Raw genomic sequence first — 27,351 nt, 5'->3', positions numbered from 1 at the left:
AAATTAACCACAGCACTAGGAGAAGATTTTTCTAAACCCATATTTCTAAGATTTGGGTTACCTGGAAACAAATATGTAAAATATAAATATGTATTATATATGTATGAAAGTACATTTTATAAACAGTTCATAAGTTTACCCTTCAGCCAGCTGTTCTTAAAGGAGAACACTCTTTGGGCTGAATAAATAGTGTGCTCGATTTTTTTTTAATTAGTCTTGGAAATGAGCATAAGGAATAGCTTAATGGAATAAAATCTATAAATAATCCAATATCTCTTTCCATGCAATGGCTTCTAGCTTATTTTCCTTCAGACCTTTCATCAGGGCTATTAATAGGTCACCATACTGAATGCTGACTCCTTCCTATTTCTTTTGGACAGGCCCTAATGAGTACCAGTTCAGTTCCACAGCTAAGAAAAAAATGGGAAGAGGAAGAAAACAAGCCTAAAAAAGCAAAGGTCCTTTAGTGTTTTTTTTTCTCAGCCCCTATAAACTAGAGAAATGAAATTAGGATGACTATCTTAATGTAGTATATAATACTCAGGATTATAAAATAATATCCATCATGCCAAGTTTTTTCTGTGTATGCATATTGATTCTACTATGAAAAGATGCAATTTTCAGAAAAGACATTGGATTGTTTACTACCAAGTCATATCATGAGAATAAAGGTTGACATAACAGTGAGTAAAAGATTTTGGTTTCACGTTTCGTTTTTTGATTCTTATACATTCTTAATTACTTAATGAACATGACCCACAAGTTCAAGATCATTTTTTTTTCTCCTGATCTAACCAAGAGTATCTTTCAATAGACTGAGAGTGACTTCACATACCTTGTCAGGAGTCACTGGACTACAGAGGTATAAATTTTGCTTCATGAATTATAGCTCTACATACTAATTAGCAAGACTTATGATATATAAGGGGAAATAAAGTTGATTGACTATTTAAGATTATATCAATTTATTCCCTGAAGGTTTCTTCCTCATCCATTCCAGCTGACTATGCTTCCCCCAGCCATATGGAGTACAACCAGAGTAAGGAGGTAGTCGAGGAAGATGAGAGAAACATAAGGCAATCCATGCTCCCTTCTCCAGTCTCAAGGGCTGTGGTTGATGATTGCCAAAATGGGGGAACTGGAATTTTACAAAATCATCCCTACCCATAAAGTCATTTTTATATCCAGTATATAAGAAACGTGAAGATATTAGCATTTTTGGTGATTCTTGGCTGCCTTTTCCAGGTCAGGTCTTTTACCAAGAGTCCAGATCTTTTGTTTTACACAAACTGTAGAAGCGTCTACAAATCGTGGCAATCCCTTTTTCTGAGAGGTTCACCAAAGTGTGCCTCTTCACCATATTCCCAGAAGTTCTTTACGAGTCTATTGTGACTGTACAGCTAAGGGAAATATTACTGAACTTAAACTATAGCTCTCCCTGGGCACAGCCCCATCTCCCTAGATTAGAACAGTCTATGTCTGTTTTTTCAGCCAGACTGAAAGGTCTACATGCCCAGAACTGATATCCGGTTCCAGATACTATGTACCACTACATCTTCTCTAGTGCTTAGTGAACAATAAGTAGTCATTATTTGTTCATTCATTCAAGTTATTGGTCAATACTCTACTGTGTTTGGACTCACATAGATGAAAATATTCTGTTCCCAATCTCTAGGAGTCAGCTACACTATTAAGAAAAACAGACAAGAGTTCCTATCGTGGCTCAGTGGTAACGAACCCAATTAGCATCCATGAGAACACAGGTTCAATCCCTAGCCTCACTCAGTGGGTTAAGGATTCAGTGTTGCTGTGAGCTGTGGTGTAGGTTGCAGACAGGGCTCTGATCCCACATTGCTGTGGCTATGACATAGGCCAGCAGCTACAGTTCCGATTTGAACCCCTAGACTGGGAACTTCCATATAACATGTGTGCGCCCCTAAAAATACAAAAGGAAAAAAAAGAAAGAAAAAAGAAAAACAGACATATCAAATGTGATTGCAAATGAGTAATATAATACAAAATGCCAAAATGTTGAAAGTTATTATTTCAGGTCTTTGGGGTTTATGGGTAGTGTTTATTTTCATGTGAAAATGTTTCTATAATATCCCAGTTAAACACATTACCTTTGCCATTAGATAAAAATACATAAAAATCTGATTACCATAATGTTTGTGAGGAGGTGTGTGAGAACCTAGAGAACTATTGTTCACAATTATTTGTGAGGGGAGCAGGCTGGGGTGAAACATTAAGTGTCAGGAAATTTAGTGGAGCATTTAGAAGAATTTTCTTCATCTGACTGGCAAAGAAATAGTTTTCAAATTGTCACACTGTTAAGATAAATCTTCTTAATAGTCCACTGGAATAATTTCCTGGAAAATTCACCTTCCCTAGTCAGTTCTTATGAAAACAGAACAAGCTAGAATATCTCATCAAATTTCTTTACAGAATGCATCTTCTAAAGTATTGCAGCCACCTTACCTGAAAAAATACCTGCCTCTCAGGATGATTGGCCATCACTGTGGTGTCCCTAGTAACACACCTCAAATGTATATTTACCAATTTGCCGTGCACCTAGATATCAAGTAGGGTCAGACATCTTTCACTAGGCAGCCTGGGCAAAGCACCTCAAATTCAGGGTCCCTAAGGATAGCAAGCAATGAGGCTTCTACTAACATATGCTTTCTCATCTCATTACCAAGGCAGAACAGCTCTTTAAACTCTAAAATCCAAAGAATAAACCAGGTAAACATTCTTTTACTCCAAAATGAGAAAACTGACAGGAAAAAACAGACTGTCTAAATAGGACAGAGATATCCCTTTATACTCTACTGAAAATATTTACATTTCCTTGAACTCAAAATAGTGATACACGCTGTTAATTTGCTGAAGTTTGCCAATTAGGTAACAGTCAAAATCAGATACTATACCCTAGATACAGACAAATTTTTATTCATTAAAATGATAGTAAATCAGTGTGATTTAAAGAGAGGAAAATTAGGGCTTAAAAAGCTAAAATGTGAAGTAATTGCATGTGCCTAGCTCAATGACATTTTAAATACTAAGGTCCCTGTGTAAACACCACTCAGTTCTGCGTTGACCTTGTTGGCTTTCCCTTGCAGACAGCTATGTTCCTTTGAGATGTTTTTCTGAGAAGGAGCGACTTCCAATTAAAAAGTTAAAAGCACATCTAAAACATATACTGAGTATTTAGTTGTGTGGTTAATTTGCACTTAATTAAGTCTTCAGTTGACTTACCTCAAATTTTGTAACCTGAGATTTATTAAGACCAAGCATTATTTCAAAACTGCAATTTCATATTTAACCTCCAGATGTCACTGTCTGCATTATTTATTTCAGCCAACTTGGCAGGGGTAGGGGAATTGGACTTGTCAAATTCAGCTTCCTGAACATCTATGTCAGAATTCCAGCTGTTTTTCCTCTATCAGTAGGCTTAACCTTTTATTTCTTCCTTTCTTTTCCGGGAAAGCAAAAACAGTCTATTATTAGAGCGAAAATGACTCTTTTATACTTATGTCTGTGGGCAACAAACCTTTTGACTTTAATAACTTGGGTCTGACAGCATCAAGGAGAAATTATGTATGTCCATTACTGCATCATGTTTGTCATTCACTTGGCTTTTCATATTCAAATTTCCTCATCGAAAAGTAGAAATAACTGCATGATGATCAGTGACTCAACATGCAGAGATTCTCGGGGGGAAATTGTAGTAGATTCATTTCTAAGTCCCTTAATGGAACAAAATCTCAATTTTCCTGATCCTGGAAACTTTGCTTTCTTGATAAGTGTCACAGAGAGAACTCCGTTGTAATTATAGAAAAGTATATTTCTAAATTGGATCAAAGAGCCTTCTTAACTCTTTATTACTGACTTGAATGATTTATTCTTGTTATTTGAGGAGAATATACATGAAGGACATCCTTAATTTTTTACTCGCATGTAGAATTTGAGTTACATTTATATTCGTTATTATCTAATAATGATTCCATTTCCTAGGTAGAATGTGGAGTAATCTTTCTTTCCACCTTTTATTTTTTCAATTAGATGGTTCACTTGGGAGGCAGCAATAGCTGCCAATATCTAAATGTGATGACCATGTATCAGGAAAATATTCGCATTCAGACTAGTGTAATCAAACCTTACTCTTTGCTATCTCCTTATATGGACACAGTCAAATTCATTGTACATATTTTACCTGGGATGAGGCTGGAGCAGTTAAATTATTTTCCCTTTTATGACTGCCAAATGAGAAAATAGATGGATCTTGCTAAAGAATTTCCAAGTTGCATAATCAGCCTGAATACCCAAAAGATCTTATTCCTATAGATCAAAATGACATTGCTTGGAGAAAATACAATAGCTTATACAATACCATTCCCACCTCCACCCCAAGTGGAATTGCAAAGGCAAGAACCTGAAGGGGCCACAATCAAAAGATGGCGGGAGGGATACGATCATGTACAGCACGGGCATGGTGGACAGGAAGAGGATGAGCAAGAGCATTCCCAGGTAGAAGTTATTGGATCTGGAAGCCTTGAAGACCCTGGCCTCAGGAACATTGCAACACATCACAGCCCAGCACTGGAAGTACATGGATGTGTGGAGCCGAAGGATATTGATTCCTGGCAGGCTGGGGGCGAAGAAGGAGCCCATCCTAGAAAAACAAACAGAGCTCTGCTCACCACGGAGCTTCCCTTCCTAACAAAGTCACACAGAGCCTATTTATTTTACATCCTGCTTGTTTGCCAAGAGCAGAAAATGTACTGCCACTTTCAATCACATAAACCCTTGATGTTAATGAACTTAACTAATCTATTTCCATCTCCTGCACACATTTTTACCATCTTCCCCATTATTGTGGGTATTATATACATAATTCTTTCATAGAAATTATGCTGGTCACTAACTGTATCTGCTTATCATCAATAAATTTAAATGACAACTGAGCAAACAGTTTATTACATTTTATTTCTCTCTTTAAAATAAATTTACTTTCCCTTAATATTCATATTAATATATCTAAAAATTTAGCTTTTTTATAATTGACCCTTAAAGTCACACATTATATTCAAATAAATGTACATGCAAATTAATTATTTTGTCATAGCTGATTAATTTTTTGCTTAATGAAAGAGAAAAAGTTAAAGTAAGTTTTTCTGATGCTATTTTCTTCTTTTTTTTTTTTTTTTTTTTTTTTGTCTTTTTGCCATTTCTAGGGCCACTCCCGCGGCATATGGAGGTTCCCAGGCTAGGGGTCTAACCAGAGCTATAGCTGCCGGCCTATGCCACAGCCACAGCAACGTGGGAACTGAGCCCAGTCTGCAACCTACACCACAGCTCATGGCAACACCAGATCCTTAACCCACTGAGCAAGGCCAGGGATCGAACCCACCACCTCATGGTTCCTAGTCGGAATCGTTAACCACTGAGCCACGATGGGAACTCCTGATGCTATTTTCTATTTGTGGCTGTTATGGAGTTTTAGAGCTGATGAGAATTGTGTGTTTGTGCCTAATAAGATACTACATTTTATTGATAACCAATTGCAAGCTTTATGTGTTTTTTGAGATGAAAAGTCAACACATCCACTTAACTGTTTACTTTCTTACTTCAGTCTGTCCTAGAAATCCACTACTCTGTACATATGATTTTTTTTAAAGTATTTTAAAATGCCACTTTCAAACAGGAACCATTTGGGTGAGGTCACTCTTACCTGACTGCTTCAATAGTTACTTCGACAAAACGAATTTCAATTTCAGTTTTCCTTGATGAGACAATCCATTAGCACCATAAACCCACATCAATGGTAATTTATTAGTCCAAAACCAAACATGTATACTTGTTTCAGAAGTAAAGGCAGAGACTTCTCTTTTAAACTATCCCAAATATAATAAAGCCCTCAGTAATTCTATCTAGGGTTATCAGGTTATATTTTCTGGTTATGCAGATTGTTTTAATCAATCTAATGTGAATTTGGGCTATTATGGGTGGTGGAAGGAAGTTTAAGTCAGATAAAAAAAAATTGCTTTCAGGAGTTCCCATCATGGTGCAGCAGAAACCATAAGGTTGCAGGTTCGATCCCTGGCCTTGCTCAGTGTTTGAGGATCCTGTGTTGCCGTGACCTGTGGCATAGGTCAAAGATGCAGCTCGCATCTGGCGTTGCTGTGGCTGTGGCTAGGCCGGCAGCTGTAGCTCTGATTAGACCCCTAGCCTGGGAACCTCCATACGCCGCGGGTGCGGCCCTAAAAAAGAGGGGAAAAAAAAGCTCTCACTGTGGAGCAATGGGATTGGCAGTAGCTTGGGAGCCCTGGGACTCGGGTTCAGTCCTCAGCCTGGCACAGTGGATCCAGCGTTGCCGAGGCTTAGTTCTCAGCTGCAGCTCTGATCTCCTCCCTAGCCCAGGAGCTCTATACGCAATGGGGCGACAAAAAAAAAAAAAAAGTTGCTTTCTTCTGTAATTGAACTTGTGCCACCAATAATAAACCAGTTCATTGAAAAGCAGAATCTTGCTACAATTTGGGTTGTCCTGTTAATAGGATTAAATACAACAGATGTGAAAAATATTTTAACATACCGAATTGACCAGAGACTTTGTAGAAAGTTAAACTTTTTAAAAGAGGTATGGACTGTGGTTGATAATGATTTGTCCATGTAGGTTCATCAATTATGACAAATGTAGAGTGGGGTAGATGTCAACAGTGGGAGAGGATGTGTGTGGGAGGGGGCAGGGGCATGTGGAAGCTCTGTTCTTTCTACTCAAATTTTCTGTGAACTTAAAACTTCTCTAAGATATAAAGTTCATTACCTTTTTTTAAAATGAGGATGAACTTTGGAACAATGCTATATATTTTGATTACAGGTTAGCAAGAGAGAAACTAGAACCACAGAATTGTGAGTGACAACAGTCCCAGCTGAGGAGTCAGAATTACAAAGCACCAGATTTTATTCCCAAATGCCAGTATTTGTAATGTAATATTCTTGTGAAGGAGGAGTTCCCATAGTGGCTCAGCAGAAGTGAATCTGATGAGCATCCATGAGGATGCAGGTTCGATCCCTGGCCTCACTCAGTGGGTTAAAGGATCCACTGTTGCTGGGAGCTATAGTGTCTCAGATGCAGTTTGGATCTGGTGTTGCTATGGCTGTGGCTCCCATTTGACCCCTAGCCTAAGAACTTCCACATGCCATGGGTGCAGCCCCCAAAAAGACAACAACAAAAACAAACAAAAAATATGCTTGTGAATGATTATGCTTGCCCTCTTCTAAAAATCAGGCTTGGCCATGTGACTTGTCATGGCCAATAAAATAGTGATTAAAAATGAAGTGTCTCAGTACTGGGTGAAACTTTAATAGCACTGGAATTCCCATCATGGCACAGTGGAAACCAATCCAACTAGGAACCATGAGGTTGCGGGTTCGATCCCTGGCCTTGCTCAATGGGTTAAGGATTCGGCATTGCAGTGAACTGGGGTGTAGGTCGCAGAGATGGCTCCGATTTGGAGTTGCTGTGGCCCTGGCATAGGCTGGCAGCAACAGCTCCAATTAGACCCCTTGCTGGGGAACCACCATATGCCATGGGTGCAGCCCTAAAAAGACAAAACAAAAAATAAAAAACAAAAAAAACTTTAATAGCACTGTGGGGATTTTTGATCTCTTCTCTTTTGCTGCTCTGACCAATGATATTCCAGGTGGGTCCTATTCTGTCCCACTCCATGGCTCCGCACTGATGGTAACTCACAGAAGCAGAATCCTTTATCAACCCACACTGGACATAAAGAAAAAGCGAGAAATAAACTTTTCCTTCTCTAAGCCACTAAGGTTTGGGATTTGGATCTAATTGCTGCACAACTTACTCTATCCTAAGACACAATTTTGCACGTAATTCAAGACCCATGGAGTTCCCTGGTAGTCTAGTAGCTGCCACAGCTTGAAGTTTCCAGACCAGGGAACTGGGGAAAAAAGGCCTAAACTTGCCTAAAATCACATATATGTGTACCTACATATAGGCATGTGTCATTTATTTATACGCACACTCATATATGTATTTATATAGATAAAGAAAATTCAGAATCTCAAAATAAATACCCCATAGGCATTCTGTACAAATGACTCAAGAAACCTAACCCAGAAAAAGAGATCCTAGCACAGTGATATGTGTATCTTATAGCTCATCCTATCTTTGCCTGTGACTCACTAATCAGCTCAGCTCACTAAGTCCCTTACCCAGACCTGATCCCGTCATCTGTCAGTTGAAGATCACTGTAATACCTTAGCCTTATAAAATGCTTTTCTTCCAAGAAGATCAAAGCAAATGAAAGCTTCTTTTATTTAGCTCTCCTTATTACTCCAGTGACATGGTACGTGTCAGGTAAATTATTCACATTTGATCAACTGAGAAAAAGAGGTAGCAGAATGTGACAAGACAGGCAGGAAGTTATAGGAGATAGTGTTGGAACAACAGCCAAACACATCTTCTTTCTCACTATGTGTTGTCCACTACCTCTACATTCTGCTCTGATAGAGATATGATGTGCTTTCATCATTTAAAAATATTATGACAAAACCTATGCTGTCTGTTTTCAAAATATATGTGTAATATTATGTTTTACTGGTCATTTCAGCCAATTCATCACAAAATGGATTTTACCCACAAATGTTTGACTTTAATACATTAACATAAACAACCTTCACTACTCAGAAACTCCTAAAACAGTTATTGAATGTTTCCAGTCACAAACCAATAAAACTGAACACAAAATCCCCATACCCTTGTGATCATTTAGGTAGAAAATGGCCAAACTCAGGTATCAGATCCTCATGACTCACAAAGTAGTGGATTACATGTGTGCGTACCCCAGTACAAGGTAGTCTACTAAACATGGGTTATACATTCCCCATACCACATCCTATCCCAATCACCAACCTCCTGAGATTTAGGAAAAGACCACTGGTTCAAAGGGTTGACCTGAAGGTTAATATTCATTTTTTGCTTCTAGAACTCTGGAATTATGTGAATATCTTTGTACACGCAAAACCACAATTACTTTCTAAAATCCTCTTCAAACCAACCAAAAGAAAAATTTGACCAGTATCTGAAGGATGAATACATAGAAAATGATAGTGTAATGATACTGCAAAGATTTTGCTGATGGGTCTGCCATGAGGGAACTGGAAAAGAGTTTTGAGATATTTAAAAATTTCAATATGAAGAACAATAGACTAAATAGCTGCAAAATTACAAGTGAAACCAATCAAGACATCATTACAAGAGCTTTGCTGACAATGAAAACAAATTTCTAGGCCAATCTGTTGTCTTCACTATGAAAGAACAAGAGACAGACATATAGCATATGTCTGCACAAATGGTGCCCACCAGGACTGAGGGATTTATGACACTCGGTGTAAGAGCCAGGGAGTTTTAAAACTGATATAAGGCAGTGGTTTCTCATTACTCCAATAGCAGTGTTAGGCATTTTCTGCCATGACAGCGGAATCCCCTACAGGAAATGAAAGATCCAGATGCTGTGCCCTTTGCGAGCTCTATTGATAGTCACATGTTGAGCCACCTTGACTTTCCTCTCTGCGTGGAGAATATAGGATGCATTTCAATCCTTAATGCCTCTCTGGACACATAAGCCACAATTTGCCAAATTTAGAAATCCAGGGGATAGGAATCATATTATTAAACATACCTGACAATGGAGAAGATGATCTTTTTATAATCTTCTTTTCATACTGATTGACCTAGTGAGGCACAGGACTCTGACAGGCCCCGAGGCAGGATGATGGGGCCCTTGCCTGTGGTCTTTAGATTACTGAAGCAAGATCATTTAACATTTACAGAGAAATCTACTCTCACAAAGATTTAACAATTAATATTGGCTATGGCTGAAGGATTTGAGTAATAGATAAAGCTTGTGCCAAAACCGAACCCAGTTAACTAGTACTTATACCTACAGGACACTGGTGCGGTTGGTGGCACAACATTAGACAGGTGTCAATGGGATAAAGAAACTCAGTTGTAACTGCTTGTGGGCTGGGGTGTTCTTAGTTTAGAGTGACAGATTTTCAAGACACATGGTCCCCAGATGAATCTCCTGCTGCGATTCAGTTTTTAAAGTCAAAAATGCTTTCTACTTTATCAATTCATCTTAAGCTGTCAAAGTTTACACTGAAAATGTTTTCACTTAATAAAAGATATGAAAATCCTTTGTACATCAAAAGAAATAATTCTGATGTGTAAAAGGCCCCATGAAACAAGTTATAAAATAAAGATCATATTTCTAACTAAACCTTCCTAAAACATGTGTTTCATCTCTATCAACTATTGGATTTGGTAAGACAATATTTTTTAAAGTAGCTATAAATTCTATTTAAAATATATCGAAGTGTTGACAAAATTTGTTTCTCAGAAAGGCCTTACATTAATTTATTTAACTCTTAACATGCATTAAGGGGATCATTCATGTTACACAGTTATATCCTAGTGTCACAGGATCTAAACTGTAAAAAACCTTCAAATAATCTAGGAGCCAGAACCTAGACTCCCAGTATTTGATGAATGAATGCTCTACAAAACAGGCAGATGCCTTTTAAAATTATGATTTTAGATGTGGGGGAGAAACACTTCATAGCCATTCATTTTGCAAAGACAAATGTTGGGTGAGACAGAGACTGTGGACTCCCCTGACAACAGGCTACAGAGATTTATGCCATAATGATCCTGAAGGCTTTGCTTCAAGCGATAACCTGTCCACAGCTGGCCTACCAGATCATGCCTTGATTGAAGATCAGTGCAAGGACATTGCCACTGATGTCAAATTCGGTGTATGAAGGCTGGAGGAGAAACAGACATTCACTGGATTAGCATCTCAAATGGTGAAAATTGAAAGGCAGGTATTTCATATTTCTATATGGATATGGCTAGACTCAACTACTTCCTTACAGCAGCAATAGCAGAATAATCAATATAATAAATAATTAGAGAAAAATAAAATAATTAAGCATCCTTTTTACCAGAGTAAGACTCATTTTTAAATGCTGCCATTCAATGCTGTGGAAATATGTGAGATGGGCTCCCTCCTATATGCTGCCAGTGAAAGTAAAACTTGGAGTAAACCTTTAGAAAACACATATGAAAAACCTTAAAAACTTTACTCCCTTTAACCTTATAAATCCACTTCTACTATCTGTTTTAACAAAGTAATCCTGAAGGCTGACAAATTTTAAGAAGCAGAGATGAAACCATCTAAATGTCTCACATTGGTTAAGTAAATATAGTATAACTTTGCTGTGATATATATATTGCAGCTAATTATAATCACTGTTGGAAGGAAATGTACATACCCAAAACTATGTTCTAATGTTAAACAAAAAATATGTAAAACTATACAGTCATTATTTTTTTTCAACTCAATATGAAACTATGCATAAAGAAAAAACTAAAAAGTGGTCAGCAAAATTAAGTTATTATATGTGGTGTTAAGTTTTGCACATTTAAAACATTTTTCAACAAAAATGTGAATTTCTTTTACAGTAAAAAAGAGAAATATAGCAAAAGTTTAAGTTGTTCAACTCATTGTCCAATGTTTACCCTAGATGGTACCATCCTGCTCAGGGCAGAGGCACCAGGCTCTATACAGAGGCCACCAACTGGGACCGAGATGGGTTAGCACCCATCCAAAGGCTTCCTAGTAGTATATTAGGCATGCTTGGAAGAAAGCTCTATTAATGGAGTGATGGTAATTAGCAAAGACAATAAAACTGGCTCCTATTTGAGAAAGAGAAAAACCAATCAGGAAACTGACTAACTGGTAACAAGAGAAAAACAAAAGAACAGCAAAAAACATAAAGTGAAAGGATCAAGAAAACCATGAAAGAGAGCAATAGAGTGGCAGGACCTGATTACTGCCCCAGATCCTGACATCTGCAGGTATGGCTTCAGACCATGTGTATCCTCATAATAACTCCCTCTCCAGCACACACATATATACACAGCATAACACACACACACACACACATGGTGACCTGAAAGTATCTCTTCTGTTCTTCTTAAACCCAGAAACCCAAAAATATATTTGTAAGAAGATGCTTTGGAATCCCAACAAATCTTTCAAAATTTTTGAACACTCTGCCTCAAAAATTCTTGAATCCAGGCGTCAACTTCATCACTTCCCACAAGGCAGCAATACTCTCTTAGTTAACTAAAAGATATGGATGATGTGCCTTGTAACAATTGAGGTAGTAAAAGGCAAGTCTGACCTAACAAGAAGGGCTAAATAGCAAGATATAATAATAATAAGATGATACATAACAAAATAATAAATAACTCTATATAATAAGCAGGACAATGATGACCCAGACGATTGCAACATAAATTCACTCAAGATACTAAAGAATATACAAAATGTTTCACCTAGTTGCAGATCATTGAGATGATTAATGTTTGTAAGATGCAAAGAGGTTCAGTTGACAAGTTTTGTTCAAAAATCAACAATGGAAGAAGTATGTCTTTCATGGAAAATGAAGAAAATCATTGTTTCTAATCTGAAGAAAGGTTAGCTCTTAAGTCTTTCTCTTTCCCAGGAGGCTTTTGCTCTGGATCAACTCCCCTTTTCCACTGGAGCCCTGTGAGATCACCAAACACATGTGACAAATGTTCAGTGGGTGGCCTGCACCATCTGTGGCCTTGGAATAGCTCTTTTCTGTGCCTGTTTAAGAATCAAAACTTCAACTCTGGCCTCTTTAGAAGAGTGTCAGATTTAGCCCACCAAACTACAGAAAATGGAAAAAAAAAAAAAAAAAAAAAAACACCTTTTAGAAGCACTTTTTTTTTTTTTTTAATTCTCACAAGCACATAAGCCTCTTAAAGGCCATTTGATATATTTTTATAACCAGGTGACTAGAAAAGCACGAATGACACACTAGGAACTTATGGCTTCATAGTGAGTGTGCAGCAGGGGCAGCTGAAGGAATAAAATCTTTGAGGCAAAAGGTGACCTAACACTGAGAAAGGGTAGAGAATATCCCTACTATGCCAAGTGGTTTGTGGTACAGACACTTGTCTGGGATTCAGACCCCAGTAGTAGACTTTGCCCTGCCATTTCCTAGCTAGGCAAGCTGAGACAGTCAGTCACTTATCAATACGAGCCTCAGTTTCATCAGAAATAAATTAATGAAATGAACTGTATCAGGGGTTGGTGCCCGTGAGCCAAATCTGGACCACCACCTGTTTTTGTAAATAAAAGTTTTATTAGAATATAGCTACATTAATTTATTTATGTATTGTCTACTGCTGTTTGGGACTAAAACTGGAGTTCAACAGTTACAAAGAGACCACATGACCTGCTACAAAGAAAACCACTTGTTTTTCTCTATGATTATACTCCACTTGTGATACTTCTAACACAGATGTTTAGGAACCAAGCTTTTCCCTAATTCTCTGTGGACACCAATTGAATGTCCTATAATTTAGCTCAATTCTGACACCAACTGTCTGGAGTTAGCGCAGATCCTACAAGTTAAGGTCTCAGTCCCACACGACTGTTCCCCACTTTAGACATTAATGAAAAGGCTCAGGTTGTCACCTATCCTGACTGACTGGCTATAAACTGGAGATTCCCAGGACTTCCTCCTCAGGTTTGATCATTTGCTAGAAAATGTCACAAATCTCAGGAAAACAGTTTGTTTACTAGGTTACCACTTTATTATAAAAAGATACAACTCAGTAACAGCCAGATGGAAGAGATGCATAGGGTAAGGTAGCAAGGAAAGGGCACAGAGTTTCTAGGCCTTCTCCAGGAATGCCCTCTTCCCAGCACCTCAATGTATCCAGCAAACTGGAAGTTCTCCAAAACTCATGGTTAAGAGGTTTTTATGGACACTTCAACGCATGGACAAAAATCAATCATGAACTCAGTCTCTAGCCTCTCTCCCCTCCCTGAAGGATGCAGAGCTGAGGCTGAAATTTCCAAGCTTCTAATTACAGCTGAGTCTTTATGCTGATCAGCCCCCAACCTGAAGCTATCTGGGACACCACCTAGAGTTGCATCATTAGAATGGTTAATGTTCCTATCACCCAAGATATTTCAAGAAATTTAGGAACGCTGCATCAAAATCCAGAGTAAAAGATTATAAGAACAGATATTCCTAGCACTTTTTTTGGGTCTTTTTGTCTTTTCAGGGCTACACCCACAGCATATGGAGGTTCCCAGGCTAGGGTTCCAACTGGAGCTGTAGCCGCCAGCCTATGCCAGAGCCACAGCAATGCCAGATCCCCAACCCACTGAGCAAGACCAGGGATCAAACCTGCATCCTCATGGATGCTAGTCAGGTTCGTTAACCACTGAGCCACGATAGGAACTCCCCTAGCACTTTTTTCTTTATTATTATTTCCCCAATACATTATTTTTTTTCTACTGTACAGCACAGTGACCCAGTTACACATACATAATTGAATTAGGAAGATGTGGTATATATACACAATGGAATACTACTCAGCCATAAAAAAGAACAAAATAATGCCATTTGCAGCAACATGGATGGAACTAAAGACTCTCATACTGACGGAAGTCAGAAAGAGAAAGACAAATACCATATATCACTTACATCTGGAATCTATTATATGGCACAAAAGAACCCTAGCACTTTTATTGCTTAGAAAATTATAAAGATTTTAGGAGCTCTAGCCAGGAACCAGAATGAAGACCAATATATATCTATATCTGTATCCATATACCTTATTATGTCACAATATGTCACCACAGAAGTAAAAATACTTATTATACAGTGTTTTACAGAGAAAGTTTGCCTACTTCTAAATTAGATAATTTCTAAGATCCCTTTCTAATCTAAAATCTGTAATTGGTTGAAAATTAGGCCAGTTATTAAAGAATTGCTTCTCTGTAAACACATTAAAAATGGAATTTAATACTCCATGTATTAAACTCATAAACTCCAATTCTAAAAACAAACAAAAAAAATGCAAGAAAACAAACACACACAGTATGAATTTCAAGGCTCGTTCTTTTAGAGGTGGATTTGTTTAAATATATGAGATTATATTATAGCTTAAATTTTTAAGCCAATGCTCAAATAATAGCAGTGTAAATCAATATGCAAAGTTTTGCCTCTAAAATATAAAAAGCTTAAAGGTAAATGATGCTTGGGAAAAAACAAAACAAAATAAGTTTTCTTGAAACCCAAGAAAATGAAATTATTTAAATGGACTGAGTGCCATAGTCTCTAAAGGCACTCATCCATAATAAGATTTTTTAGGGACCAGCAACAGGGGAGCCCATTTGGATTTGAGCTAAGGTTCATAATAGTCAAGAAATGGAAATTATCTTGCTTTGCTTTTAAACCATTGCTTGTGGTGGGCTAGAGTCAGTTATGTACCCAGAAGGAAGACACGTAGTGCTCAGTGGACTAAAAAGCCTGCAAGTTTAGTTATTTGGGGTAAACTATCCACCTCTGGATATCATGAAATGCAATTTAGGATCTCAGAGATAATTCTGTTATTGCAATGACCTGCCTGACTTTCTTCACACAAAGCTTATTCCCCACAGATGAATCACACTACTTGGATCTAAGGCTGGCCTCAAAGGTAGTCTCCAGACCAGAAGCAGCATCAACACCTGGGAACTTGTTGGTAAAGTAAATTCTCAGGCCCTGCCCCAGACCTACTGAATCAGAAACCCTGTGTTTCCATGCGCCTTCAGGGCATTCTGATGTATGCTCAAATTTGAGAGTTACTAGCCCAGGACAAATCCAAGCCTCAACTACTAGGATGATTCGGTACCTCAGGGCTTTGCCTGTAAACCAAGTTGCCTACAGGGAGTTCCTGTTGTGGCTCAGTGGTAACAAACCCAACTAGTATCCATGAGGATGAGGGTTTGATCCCTGGTCTTGCTCAGTGGGTTAAGGATCTGGTATTGCCATGAACTACAGTGAAAGTTGCATACAAGGCTTGGATCCCGTGTTGCTGCAGCTGTGGTATAAACCACCAGCAGCAGCTCTGATTTGACCCCTAGCCTGGGAGTTTCCATATGCCACAGGCATGGCCTACAGATAGATTCTGTCCAACATAGATAACCATTTACCTTCTAATGCTATATCACAACCTTTCCTGCTAATTCCATTCTACAGCAAGAAATTTGTCTAAGCATGAGTTACAAATGCCATGTACTGGCTTATGCAATCAGTCATGCTTTGGCAGAGTCCTTGAAATTTCTAGGGGTAAGTATTACAGTGAAAATTCAATATGATAGGAATCTGTTTGATGGCTCTGAAGTCAATCAGATGTGAGTTTCAGTCCTAGCTCCACCACTGACCAGTTATATGTCTTTGAGCAAATTATTAAACCTCTCTAAATCTCAGTTAACTATAAAGTAGGAAAATATTATATACTTAATAGCATTGCTGGTCTGATTACACAGAATTATTTATTTTGTAGATAGTCTAATATATAGTAAGCTCTATAAAATTATAATACAACATAACATGATTAGGAATATACTTTCATGGTCTGTGACTCATATGCCTCTTATTTGTGGTTGACTTCCCTTCATCACATCTCGGGGAAATTTCCCATATTTTCCATTTACATAAATTTAACAAAGACCACCTTAAAAATGTAACTTTAAACAAGATGCTGAGGTTTTAATTTGAACATCCTCTTACTCAATGCCATGTATTCAATGCATTTCTTCTTTAATACTATTTACTTTCTTCATTGACAAATGGCAAGAAAGGTATCAACATAAAGTGAGAATAAAGGCATTCCGTGTTGAACTATTGCAGAAAACCCACAGAATTTACAAGAGGCCTCAGGGTGGTTTTGCTGAATCAAGAGTGGTTAAAATCCTTCCTGGGAGCACCATTCAACTCCCATGAGTCAGTGAACTCTTTAGAAACATTTAGAACTATCTGCTATGTTCAGAGAAGGTTTAGGAAAGATTAACTTACGTTACATGGTCTAACAGTCTGCTTCTAGCCAGTAATCTTCCCACCTAAATTCATCTCCATAGGTCTGTTGTGATAATATTTGACCACGAATTCATAATTGAAAAAATACATAGGCTCACTTTTACCACAATTTACTCAGATACAATCATATATAATTCAGTATATTTAACATAATGGCTTTTCTAGAAGGATATTTCATTTTCCTTATTTATTCCCTAGTTACATAAACTTACTTAACTCCAATATGCGCACTCAATTTCTTATATGTAAAATAAAAGTATTATGCTTGATTATATAAAAATTCTCTGAATCTAATGCTAGAGTTCATACAGTTTAGATTTTATAGAGGTAGCTGTCATAATGAAAATGAATGGGCTTTTTCAAAAGTATCTTCTCTATGACTGAGCAATTTGACTTATAGAGGAACTTATAAGGAAATAATTTGTGCATACCACTTGGCTTAATATGGGGAAATTTATCTTCATGGATAAAAAGAAATTTGATCACAATGTTTATTATAATAAAAAAATAGATACAGTTAACTGACAACAAATAAAAAAACTAAATTAATTATAATATGTACATATGTAAAATGTCACAAAGCCATTTAAAAACTGTGTTGTAGGAGTTCCCATCATGGTACAGTGATTAATGAATCTGACTGGCATTCATGGGGATGCAGGTTTAATCCCTGGCCTCGCTCAGTGGGTTAAGGATCTGGCGTTGCTGTGAGTTGTGGTGTAGGTTGCAGACGCGGCTCAGATCTCGCATTGCTGTGGCTGTGGTGTAGGCCGGTGGCTACAGCTCCAATTCGACCCCTAGCCTGGGAACCTCCATGTGCTGCAAGTGTGGCCCTAAAAAGAACAAAAACAAAAAACAAACAAACAAAAGAAAACTAGGTTATAAAAGACCAGTCAATAACTCAGGTAAAAGGTCACTCAGGTGAAAACAGCAAGTAACTGGTCAATAAGTATGTTTATATATATTTATTTAAATAAATATATTTATAAAAATCTATAGGATTATATATAAATCTGTAGTACTTATTTATTTACATAGAAATAAACACTAATACTGTATGATTAAAATAATCCAAATAAGTAAGTGATGCTGTGAGTTGTGGGATTACATGTGATTTTTATTTTTAGGTTTAGTTTATGCTGGCTTTTCTAGATTTTTTACAAACAACTGGAATTATTTTTAAAGTTCAAAAAATAATTTTTTTTTTTTTTTTTTTTGGTAGTAGAAGTGGACAAATTTTTCTCTTTTATTCCTGAAAAGATTCTTAAAAGCATGCACTCTGCCCATCTCAAATTCTCCTTTGCTTCAAGACATACACTTTCTGGACTCAAATTAGCAATTAGTTAATCCAGAATATCAGAGAAGCCCTCTCATCAGCCTCTTCTCTAAAACAGCATCCTGGGAGTTTCCATTGTGACACACTGGAAACAAATCCGACTAGTATCTATGAGGTTGAGGCTTTGCTCCCTGGCCTTGCTCAATGGGCTAAAGATCTGGCAGTGCCATGAGGTGTGGTGTAGATCACAGATGAGGCTCAGATCCCGAGTTGCTGTGGCTGTGGCATAGGCCAGTGACTATAGCTCCGATTCAACCCCTAGCCTGGGAACTTCCATATATCGCAGGTGTGGCCCTAAAAGAAAAAAGAAAAAAACAAACAAAAACAGCATCCTTTTACTTTTCTGCATTTCTGCCTGCACTGCCCATATTTTCCTGCTGCTGGGCTCTGTTTTTCATCAGTTTGTCCACTGAGAATGCTTTATTCCATCTCAATCTTTTGAGATTCTTTTATTTACTCTTATTATTTTGCTTTTAGGGCCAAACCTGTGGCATATAGAAGTTCCCAGGCTAGGGGTCGAATAGGAGCTGCAGCTGCCAGCCTAGACCATAGCCACAGCAACTTGGGATCCAAGCTGCATCTGCAACCTACCTCAGCTCACGGCAATAAGGGATCTTTAACCCACTGAGCGAGGCCCGGGATCGAACCCGCATCCTCATGGTTACTTGTTGGGTCTGTAACCTGCTGAGCCAAAATGGGAACTCCAATCTTTTGAAATTCTGACCCTCCTTCAAGACTTGGCTCAAATATCTTTTAACTCCATCCTGTCATTGCACCCCCATTCCTCACTCCCAACAAAATTCACAAAGCAATGGTTTCTTCAATATGCAATTATATTTCCTGTTCTGTGCTGACAATGGGAGCTCACAGGATTAGAGTAGCAGTTTGAGGAATTGGTGAATGAATGTTACACCAGAAGAGGGCGGTAATTCCTCAGCTCAAGCCAATTTCTCCAGAGTAGGAATATGTATGGATCTGATGTCAGGCTTTTCAATATGTCAAAGAAAACAAGAAATCCATTTTTTCTAAAAATGTAAAACTTCCAGTTTTAAAATATTAGCTCATAAAAAAAAAAACACTGAAGACCAAAGGAAAAAATATCTGTCAGCTGAACCTAGCCTGCAGGCCCACATTTGCAACCTCTCCTTAAGCTTACAATATTTACATCTCTGTATCCTCTTATCAGCCAGCACAGAGGTTTGCTCATAATGGTTTGTACCTAACAGTCACTCATCCGTCTAAGCTACCCACCTGGTGGGTCAGTGATAATAGAGTCCATATCAAAGATAACATCCACCCTCTAAATCTAAAGTTTTAAAACTTGTTTTGCTGCTGAGCTTCTCTGTGAAAACCTTCCAAAGATAACAGAAGAAAATTCACTCTTTCTGACCTAAAACAGGAACTTGTCTTTTCTCCTGAACTTTGTACTAACCCAAGAATACTGTCACCACTCAATAAATAATAAATTACAGTCATTTAATTACAGCTTTTATGTAACCAGGTCATGTTATATTGACTTCATATTTGAAGCAAAATTTTCTAGCACTTAAGAAGAAAGCACTCAGGGATAAAAGGCAGGCATAAGCCAAGTGATGGTCTAAGAAAGAAATGGCAATTTTTATGTCTGCTTCAGAATAGCTGAATCAGGCAAGGAAAATAGAAATGAAACCAAGCCAGCTGAATACCTCATAGCAGGGAATGGGAAAGCAACGCAGGAGCATTCTGGATCTATAGCATTACCTCACTGCCATCCACAAAACAGCGTGACTTAACTGTTTCTGGCTCCTCCAAAAAGCACTTTCAGTGAGGCAGACAGAGATGACCTAATACAAGGTACAGTCTCAAAGTCAAGTGGCTAGGTAGAGGATCTAGCCCTGAGTCTTGAGAACAGTTTGGAATGTAGGACTTGTTCAGGAACTGGAGGGTATGAAACAGGAGGGAAGTCAGCAGTGAAGGCTATCCCTTCACTGGTGAGGAGACAGAAATATCACCAGCTCAAGAATACTAAAGCAGAACTGACTCTGGGACCCATCCTGGAAACAGGGAGAGTTCTGTCAGTAGACAGGGTTGTCTTGATGGTGCTAGAATGTGATGGTTCAACACTGAGTCAGCTAGTCAGCATAATGCCTGCCATGTGATAAGCACTACCCTAAGCATGAGGTCAAGGCCTCTGTTTTCAGAAAGCTTTCCTTTCAACAGAGGGAGACAGATAATAAGCATGTTCAAAAAAGGAGATGTCAAATAGTTACACATCGTACGAAGAAAGGAAAACAGTGTGCCGAAATAGAGTGCCTGATAGACTACTTTAGATTGGAAGGTCAGAGAAAAACTCTAAGGAAGTGACATATTAGCTGAGTCCTTAATGATAAGAAGGAATAAGCCCTGGCAAATTCTTAGTAACCTGCACCCCTAGATGGAAGAACAGCTAGCACAGATGCAAGGACTATCTCATGCCTGGGCATAAGAAAGAATCACAGTGTTCATGGACTTGACAAAGAAAGAGCAAAAGCAGTAGGAGATGAGCCAAGAGGGGGGAAAAAAAGAAGCAATTCATATAGGGTATTGAAGGCCCTGGAAAGGGATTTGGAGTTCATTCTAGGTACTTAGAAGCCTCTGGAAATATTTGAGCAAATAAGTACTACCAACTCTCCAGGCCCCATTTCTGAAGACAACAGTTCCATTTGCAAAAGGGGATAGCATTATGTGTTTACTGCTGCTGCTCTTAAACTTTATGGGAGACCTGGGGTGAGCATAGACAGGGGGCTGGTGATGGAATCAACACCAATAACTCAGAGAAACCTGTGTTATTGTCATGGGAAAGGAAATCTACTTGCCAGAATACTCCACCACTTGTCAGAGCCCTGGGCCTTCCTTGAAGCTTCCACAGCCCCCTGCTCAGGCTCTTGTTAGACTGTGAGCTTTATGAAGAAAGCAGTGTATTTATCGACTCCTTTTGTCTCCCCAGTGTACTGCATAGTGATGCAGTGATAAGTATCAGGAGTTTGCTTGGTAGCATTCAAAGGAATTAATAGACAATGTGCAGTTGAACTATTCGTCTCACCCTGCTCCTAGAAATGCCAGTGAGCTTCATGGGAAGGGAACTGACTATGGACCCAAAATTTATGGAGTTCACCATTTAAACAGAGAGGTGAGGTCCACTGCTTTAGCCATCTGTAATTTTACTAGAATCTAATTTTGCTAGATTATTGCAAGCTGTGATATTCAGGTCTGGGCCCCTTCCAAATTAAAACTGTACTCGTTGGTTTTCATTTATTGACCACTAAAAGGCAATCCCATCTCCTGAATTCTCCTCCTTGTATAGTGTATGTAAAGGATGAACCACAAAGGAATAATCTGATAAGAGAAAGCTGAATATCTTACTTACATATCCATATTCCAAATCCCAGCACCAGCAGTAATTGCAGAACCTCACAAAACATGCTCGGAGAAAGTCCCCAATGAGAATTGTGACGTATGTGGTCAGAACATCAGAAACAGTCAACCGCACAAATTCCTGTTGAGACATTATCTGTATTAAGATGAGCATTTCTCCCCTCAAATGGTCCTACTGTTGACATCAAAACTGCCATGGTATCTAAATAGCACTAGCTTGAAAACAGCAATTAATGGTAAAGAAATGGGTTAGGCATACCTAGCATATTAAAAATGTTTCACCTCTATTTTATTGGACTAAAAAATAATTACATCCTGTGCCAAAATCATTGTATCAAAAGTCTGCCTACTGAGAAACTTTTATAAGCATGACATGAGAACACAAAACAGGAAAATACTGACAACACAGAAACTTAAAAATTTAATCTGGCAAATAGCACTATTCATAACATTAAAAGACAAATGGAAAAAGAACTTGTGGCATATATGGCAGAGGACTGTTTAAAACACATCAATAAGTTTTACAAGTCAGTACAACAATAAATGGGCAATTCAATAAGGGAAATATTGGCAAATGGTACAAATAAGAAATAAGAAGAACATATACAATCAATTAAAACATTCAAAAATACTTAAACCCCACATAATAAAAATACAATTAAAATGATGAGTTGTTGCCTCACAGAATAATGAATATTTAAAAATCCAGGCATCTCCATAACAGTGAAAGTGTGGTGAAACAGGCACTGTCATAAACTGATAGGGAAGTTAGGCTGGCATAATGTTTGAGGGAACATTTGTGAAGGTCCATCGCATTTTAAAGAATGTGGAATTTGATCAAGTAAATCTGCTTCTAGAAATGCATCCTATGGCAATAATAACACAAGTGTCCAAATCTATGTATAGTTATGAAAGCACTGTTTCTCCCAACCCACAAATGGAAACAATTCAAACATACTCGGGAGGAAATTAAATAAAAAACTGTGTTTCACACAATGGAATATTGTTAGAACTGAAAGAAAAGTATTATTGTAGATAAGGATGCACAACAATGTGAACATATACTAGAAACCATTAAATTGTGTACTTTAAAGCATGAAATATATGGTATATGAATAATAGCTCAATAAAGTTTAAAAAGAGCTAAAACGTGATGCTCTGATCAGAAATGCGTTGTTGAAAATTTACAAAACAGCATATGTGGCATGAACTCGTTAACAAAAACTCCTATATATATATATATATATATATATGCATAGCAATGTTCTGGAAAATTAGGAACCTGTTACCTCTGGTGTGGACTTGGAAGTTATATGCAAAATGTGTGTGCTATGAGTTAGAGGGACGTTCACCATTTCCTCATGGAACTCATAACAATAGGCAATAAATGTAAGAGCAGACACATAACAATAAATGTTCATCATGATAGTTCTCTTCTGCCCTTTCCTTTCTGTTCCTTCCCAATAATTCACGCCCTAAGATTGAAGACACTAATTAGACACACTTTTCCATAAATACTAGTTTTCCTCTATAATATAAGAAGCCTTTGGGGTTTTGTTTCCAGCTACCTATATAATCTCCCTTTTAAAATAACTAGTGAGAAAGAATTGTCTCATAAGGCAAAGGCCCATTTGACCCACAGTTATTAGGTTAATTTCCTGTCTCATACTTCAGAGCAGTGCTTCCTAAACTCCAGTGGTCAAATACCATCTTCACAATTTTTGCCATGTTCAAATACCATCTGAAATATTATTTACCTAGTACTTCTAACTTTAATATACTTTATTTTTAAAAAATAACTGCCACTATTATAAATAGAAGGCATATATCATCTTCCATAAATAGCAGTTAACTATAATACAAATATAATGAAAACAAAAAATGTTATACTGAAAACTTTTAAATGTAAAACATTAATTTAGCATTAGTTCTCACCAAAAGTCATGCCTGTGACAAGGCTGATAAGCCAGCGGTATATTTGGGGAAGTGCTGTCAAAGAACAGGAATGGAGATTGGGAAGAATGAAATAGGAAATGAAAGAAAAATATCACCCAAGAGTGTGTTGAAAGCTGTTACCACTGAGGCAACTGGGTCTTGATTCTTCTGGGGACCTGTTGAGTAGCCATGGAATAGGTCTCAGAATTATCTGCTCGAGAGATGGAAGAGAGAAATACTGATCCACCAGCTCCCATTCCCATGTCAGAGATGGCCCTACTTTATATTAATGCAACTTGGAGACAGCAGAGAAGCATTAAATGTGATAGCTTTTGTACAATCAGTTGAAATGCTATCCAGTAACAGCTCATGCAGTTGTTTGCTGCAGCTGCAACTGAAGTAAAAAAGTCCTGCCCAGCTCATAGTCTTCTTGCATTGCTTTTCCCTTTGTCTTCTTCATTCCATCCCCACCAGTTTTCTCTCACACACTCAAACGCCATAGTTCTTCAGGCCACCAGTTGTTTACATGTGTTCTTCATGGTATTCAATCACGCTCACTTCATCTCCTGACTCCATTTATGCCAACTAATATGTACCACCCTAGCATCACTTAGGGAAGTCTCTCACCTGGATGACTGGGGCAAGCTTCTCAGATTACATGCATTGCATTCTCCTCGTAGTGCAGTGCTTTGTTGCCATTGTAAATTTGCAAATTTTGTCGAGTACCAGTTGTGAGAGTTCGGCACTGCCATGAGCTGTGGTGTAGCTTGCAGACATGTCGTGGATCCTGTATTGCCGTGGTGGCATAGGCCAGCAGCTGTAACTCCAATTCAACCCCTAGCCTAGCCTGGAAACTTCCATATGCCGTGGGTGCAGCCCTAAAAAGCAAAACACAAAAAAACAAAAACAAAAACAAAACCTGCAAATTTTGTATATTTATTTAATTAATGGCTTTATATTCCCCAGGAAATTGTAATCTTCACAAGGGCAGAGAAGGGGTCCACCTCTGTTCCCCATTGTACCTCCAGTGTCTAGCACAATATCACTCAATAAATATGGAGTGAATGATTGACTGAGTGATAGTAAATTCCTGCAATTATTTCTGAATGTAACTTTTTTCTTGCCTACTCTTAGTCTCCTTTTCATTCTCCAGGCAATTGAGTTAAGATTCCAATAACTAGCATCAATTAGAGGTAGGCAGTGAGGGATACTTTCAGATTTCTACCACCAGCCCAGGAAGACTTCCTCAGGTAAGAGAAAATTTCAGAATGGTTTTGAAGTCCTCCACATCCTCATCCCAATGGTTGAAATACTATTTTTTTTCCTAAACAATATTGTAACTTCCACATAAAATAGCAGGAGAACTCGAACTCTATATTAAAATGTGAAATTTTCGTCAACATAACATAGGAAGAATACACTGCTTTATAAGAAAAGAAATCCCCAAAATGATGGCCCAGGCCACCTCAGAGACATCATCCAATCCCAGTTCCTAGTGTGCTAGTCAGGATGGAAGCATGGGCTACACATGGGTCTTCTGCTATACACAGCACTCCACACCTCCCACTCGACAATCATGACATGTAGTTAAAATGCTTGGGCAGCTTTGATCAGTAAACCTAAGAGAATAATTAGCAAGTAAAGGGAAAATAATAGAGAATCAGAAGGGGCCACAGACTATAGATATTTCATGGCAAGAGTCTGGAGAGCATGGGTTCAAGCTAATTATGTTTCTGGGGGACGATTCAGCACTATGAAGGACGCAAATTCTAACCATACTCTGTAGGTTAAATGAGGACTCCTGTCATTGACTTCCTTTAAGGTCTTGAGCAAATTATTTCACCTTTCTAGGTCATAGTCTCCTCATCTATAAAATGGGGATAATGATATAACTATCTCAGAGGGTAATTTAAAACTTCGAGGAGGTAATTCTTGTCACACCAGAGGCATTCCATAAATGTGAACCACTGTTGTCATTATCTTCTGCTGCTGGCTGCTTTCTTTTCCTCCCCTAAATCCAGACTTCATATATAGCTTCAAATAGTGGTCTCCCAAGAATGGCTCTGCTGCCTACCTATCAAATGCCACTGTAGATAAGATTATGTGACTATTACTTGAGAATCCCTGGAGAGATAAAAGGAGCTGCTGAATTTTTATATTCAAATTCAAAGAGAATTTTGAGTGCCACAGCATCCTTGAGTAAAAACAAAGCAATGAACAATGAACAAGTCTTTGGGGGTATATCCTTGACATTCCATGCAAAGCAGCTGCCTTTACTATTTCTTCTTTGAAAAAAAAAAAAAAAAAAAAGAAGTTAAAATAAAGGTTTCCAGGTGCATGGATATAGGTATTGATCTCTTAAAGGCCAGACCTTTGCAGCACTCTGGGTTTTTATGTACCCTGTTCTCTCTTTGCCCCCATGAATCCCACCTCCCTCATCAACATTCCATTCAGAACCACAGCCCCTTCCCTCCTGTGGCTTCTGCAGACTTTTCGCACAAGTGCCAAATACTCCTTTCCAGAAATGAAGGTAAAAGAGAAAAGGCAAACACAACTACAAATGGCAGTCAGAAGAGCTGATGAAGCAGAGAAAACCACTAGTCAACAGGATTTCTTTCTTTTTTTTTTTTTAATTGTTATTTCCCCAATGTAATTTTTTTCTACTGTACAGCATAGTGACCCAGTTACACATACATGTATACATTTTTTTTCTCCCATTATCTGAAAAAGACAACAGGATTTCTTTTTAAAAAGCGCAAGAAAGCAGCATGGTCTACAGGCTCCCAAGAAGAAGAAATGAGTAATTTTTTCTTTATTTTAATTCAGTATGTGTGGGAATATCCCAGAAGCTTCTGGATAATCAGAAACATAAGTATCCTAGATTGCATTGACATCTGTATTAATTAATTGCTTCCTCCTCCTCAGAAGTGAGCAGCCTCTACCTTATTCTTTTCAGTGAGTTCTACTAATACTGTTTAATAGGCAGTTGCCTGGTAAAAAGTAAGTTTCTTAGCCCTCATGTCAGTTTGGCCTCTGGGATATACCTAAGAGAATGTCTCAAACTCTTTGAATTTGTGAATATATTTTCATATTTCTCAACTTTTGCTGAAAATTTAGGGAGCCACCTAGATGTGATAAAACAGACCCATGTTTAAGTACCATGATCAGACTTTGCTTCCAGGAGCTTTGAAACATGGAAACCCATATACTCCTTTTCTATTGCTGCTGTAAGAAATCACCACAAAATTAGTGGCTTAAAATAACACAAATTAATTTTCTTACAGTTCAGGAAGTCAGAAGCCTAAAATCTAGGTGCAAGCATCAGAGAGATACCTACTTCTTTGCCTTCTCCATCTTCTAGAGGCTACCTGTATTCCATGGCTCATGGCCCCCTCCCTCCATCTTTAAAGTACATCACTCTAACTTTTGGTTCCATTTTCACATCTAGTTTTTCTGACTTTGACTATCATCTCCCATTTATAATCAGGCTTGTGATTTTGTTACAATCTGGGGCAATTTTCCTATCCCAAGATATTCAACTTATTCACATTGGTAAAGTCCATTTTAGTAACATATTCACAGTTTCAAGGTATTAGGACATGGACGTTTCTGAGGGGCCATTATTCTATCTGAAACACCATGTATTAGAAATGTCTCTCTACCAAGTGCAGGGAGTTTCCATTTCA

The 27,351-nt window shown here is 38.0% G+C and overlaps 1 protein-coding gene across 15 annotated transcripts in view; it reads right to left on the bottom strand.

Moving 5' to 3' along the window:
- The window catches only part of TMC1 (transmembrane channel like 1), a 397,188-nt gene that overhangs the window by 21,586 nt on the left and 348,251 nt on the right, over positions 1–27,351 (bottom strand). For 12 of the 15 annotated variants that reach the window (XR_014841737.1, XR_014841739.1, XR_014841750.1 and 9 more), the window contains 3 exons: positions 21,723–21,851; positions 10,784–10,851; positions 4,433–4,672 (listed from right to left, as the gene is read on the bottom strand). Coding sequence is in view for 9 of the 15 variants with exons in the window: in XM_085018990.1 (XP_084875116.1) it covers positions 4,433–4,672; positions 10,784–10,851; positions 21,723–21,851 (437 nt within the window). In the remaining 6 variants the exon portion in view is untranslated. Of the gene's footprint in view, positions 1–4,432; positions 4,673–6,464; positions 10,852–21,722; positions 21,852–27,351 lie in introns of those variants that run through there. The other 3 variants (XR_014841744.1, XR_014841740.1, XR_014841738.1) reach the window with 2 other exon arrangements.

The sequence above is a fragment of the Sus scrofa genome, chromosome 1, assembly GCF_054392235.1.
Source record: "Sus scrofa isolate SSC_HxYL_T2T_F1_AM1 chromosome 1, Sscrofa_HxYL_maternal_Yorkshire_Landrace_v2.0, whole genome shotgun sequence".
Taxonomy (NCBI): Eukaryota; Metazoa; Chordata; class Mammalia; order Artiodactyla; family Suidae; genus Sus; species Sus scrofa.
The sequence above is the reverse complement of the archived record's forward strand: the minus strand, read 5'-3'. Positions and strand labels throughout refer to the sequence as shown.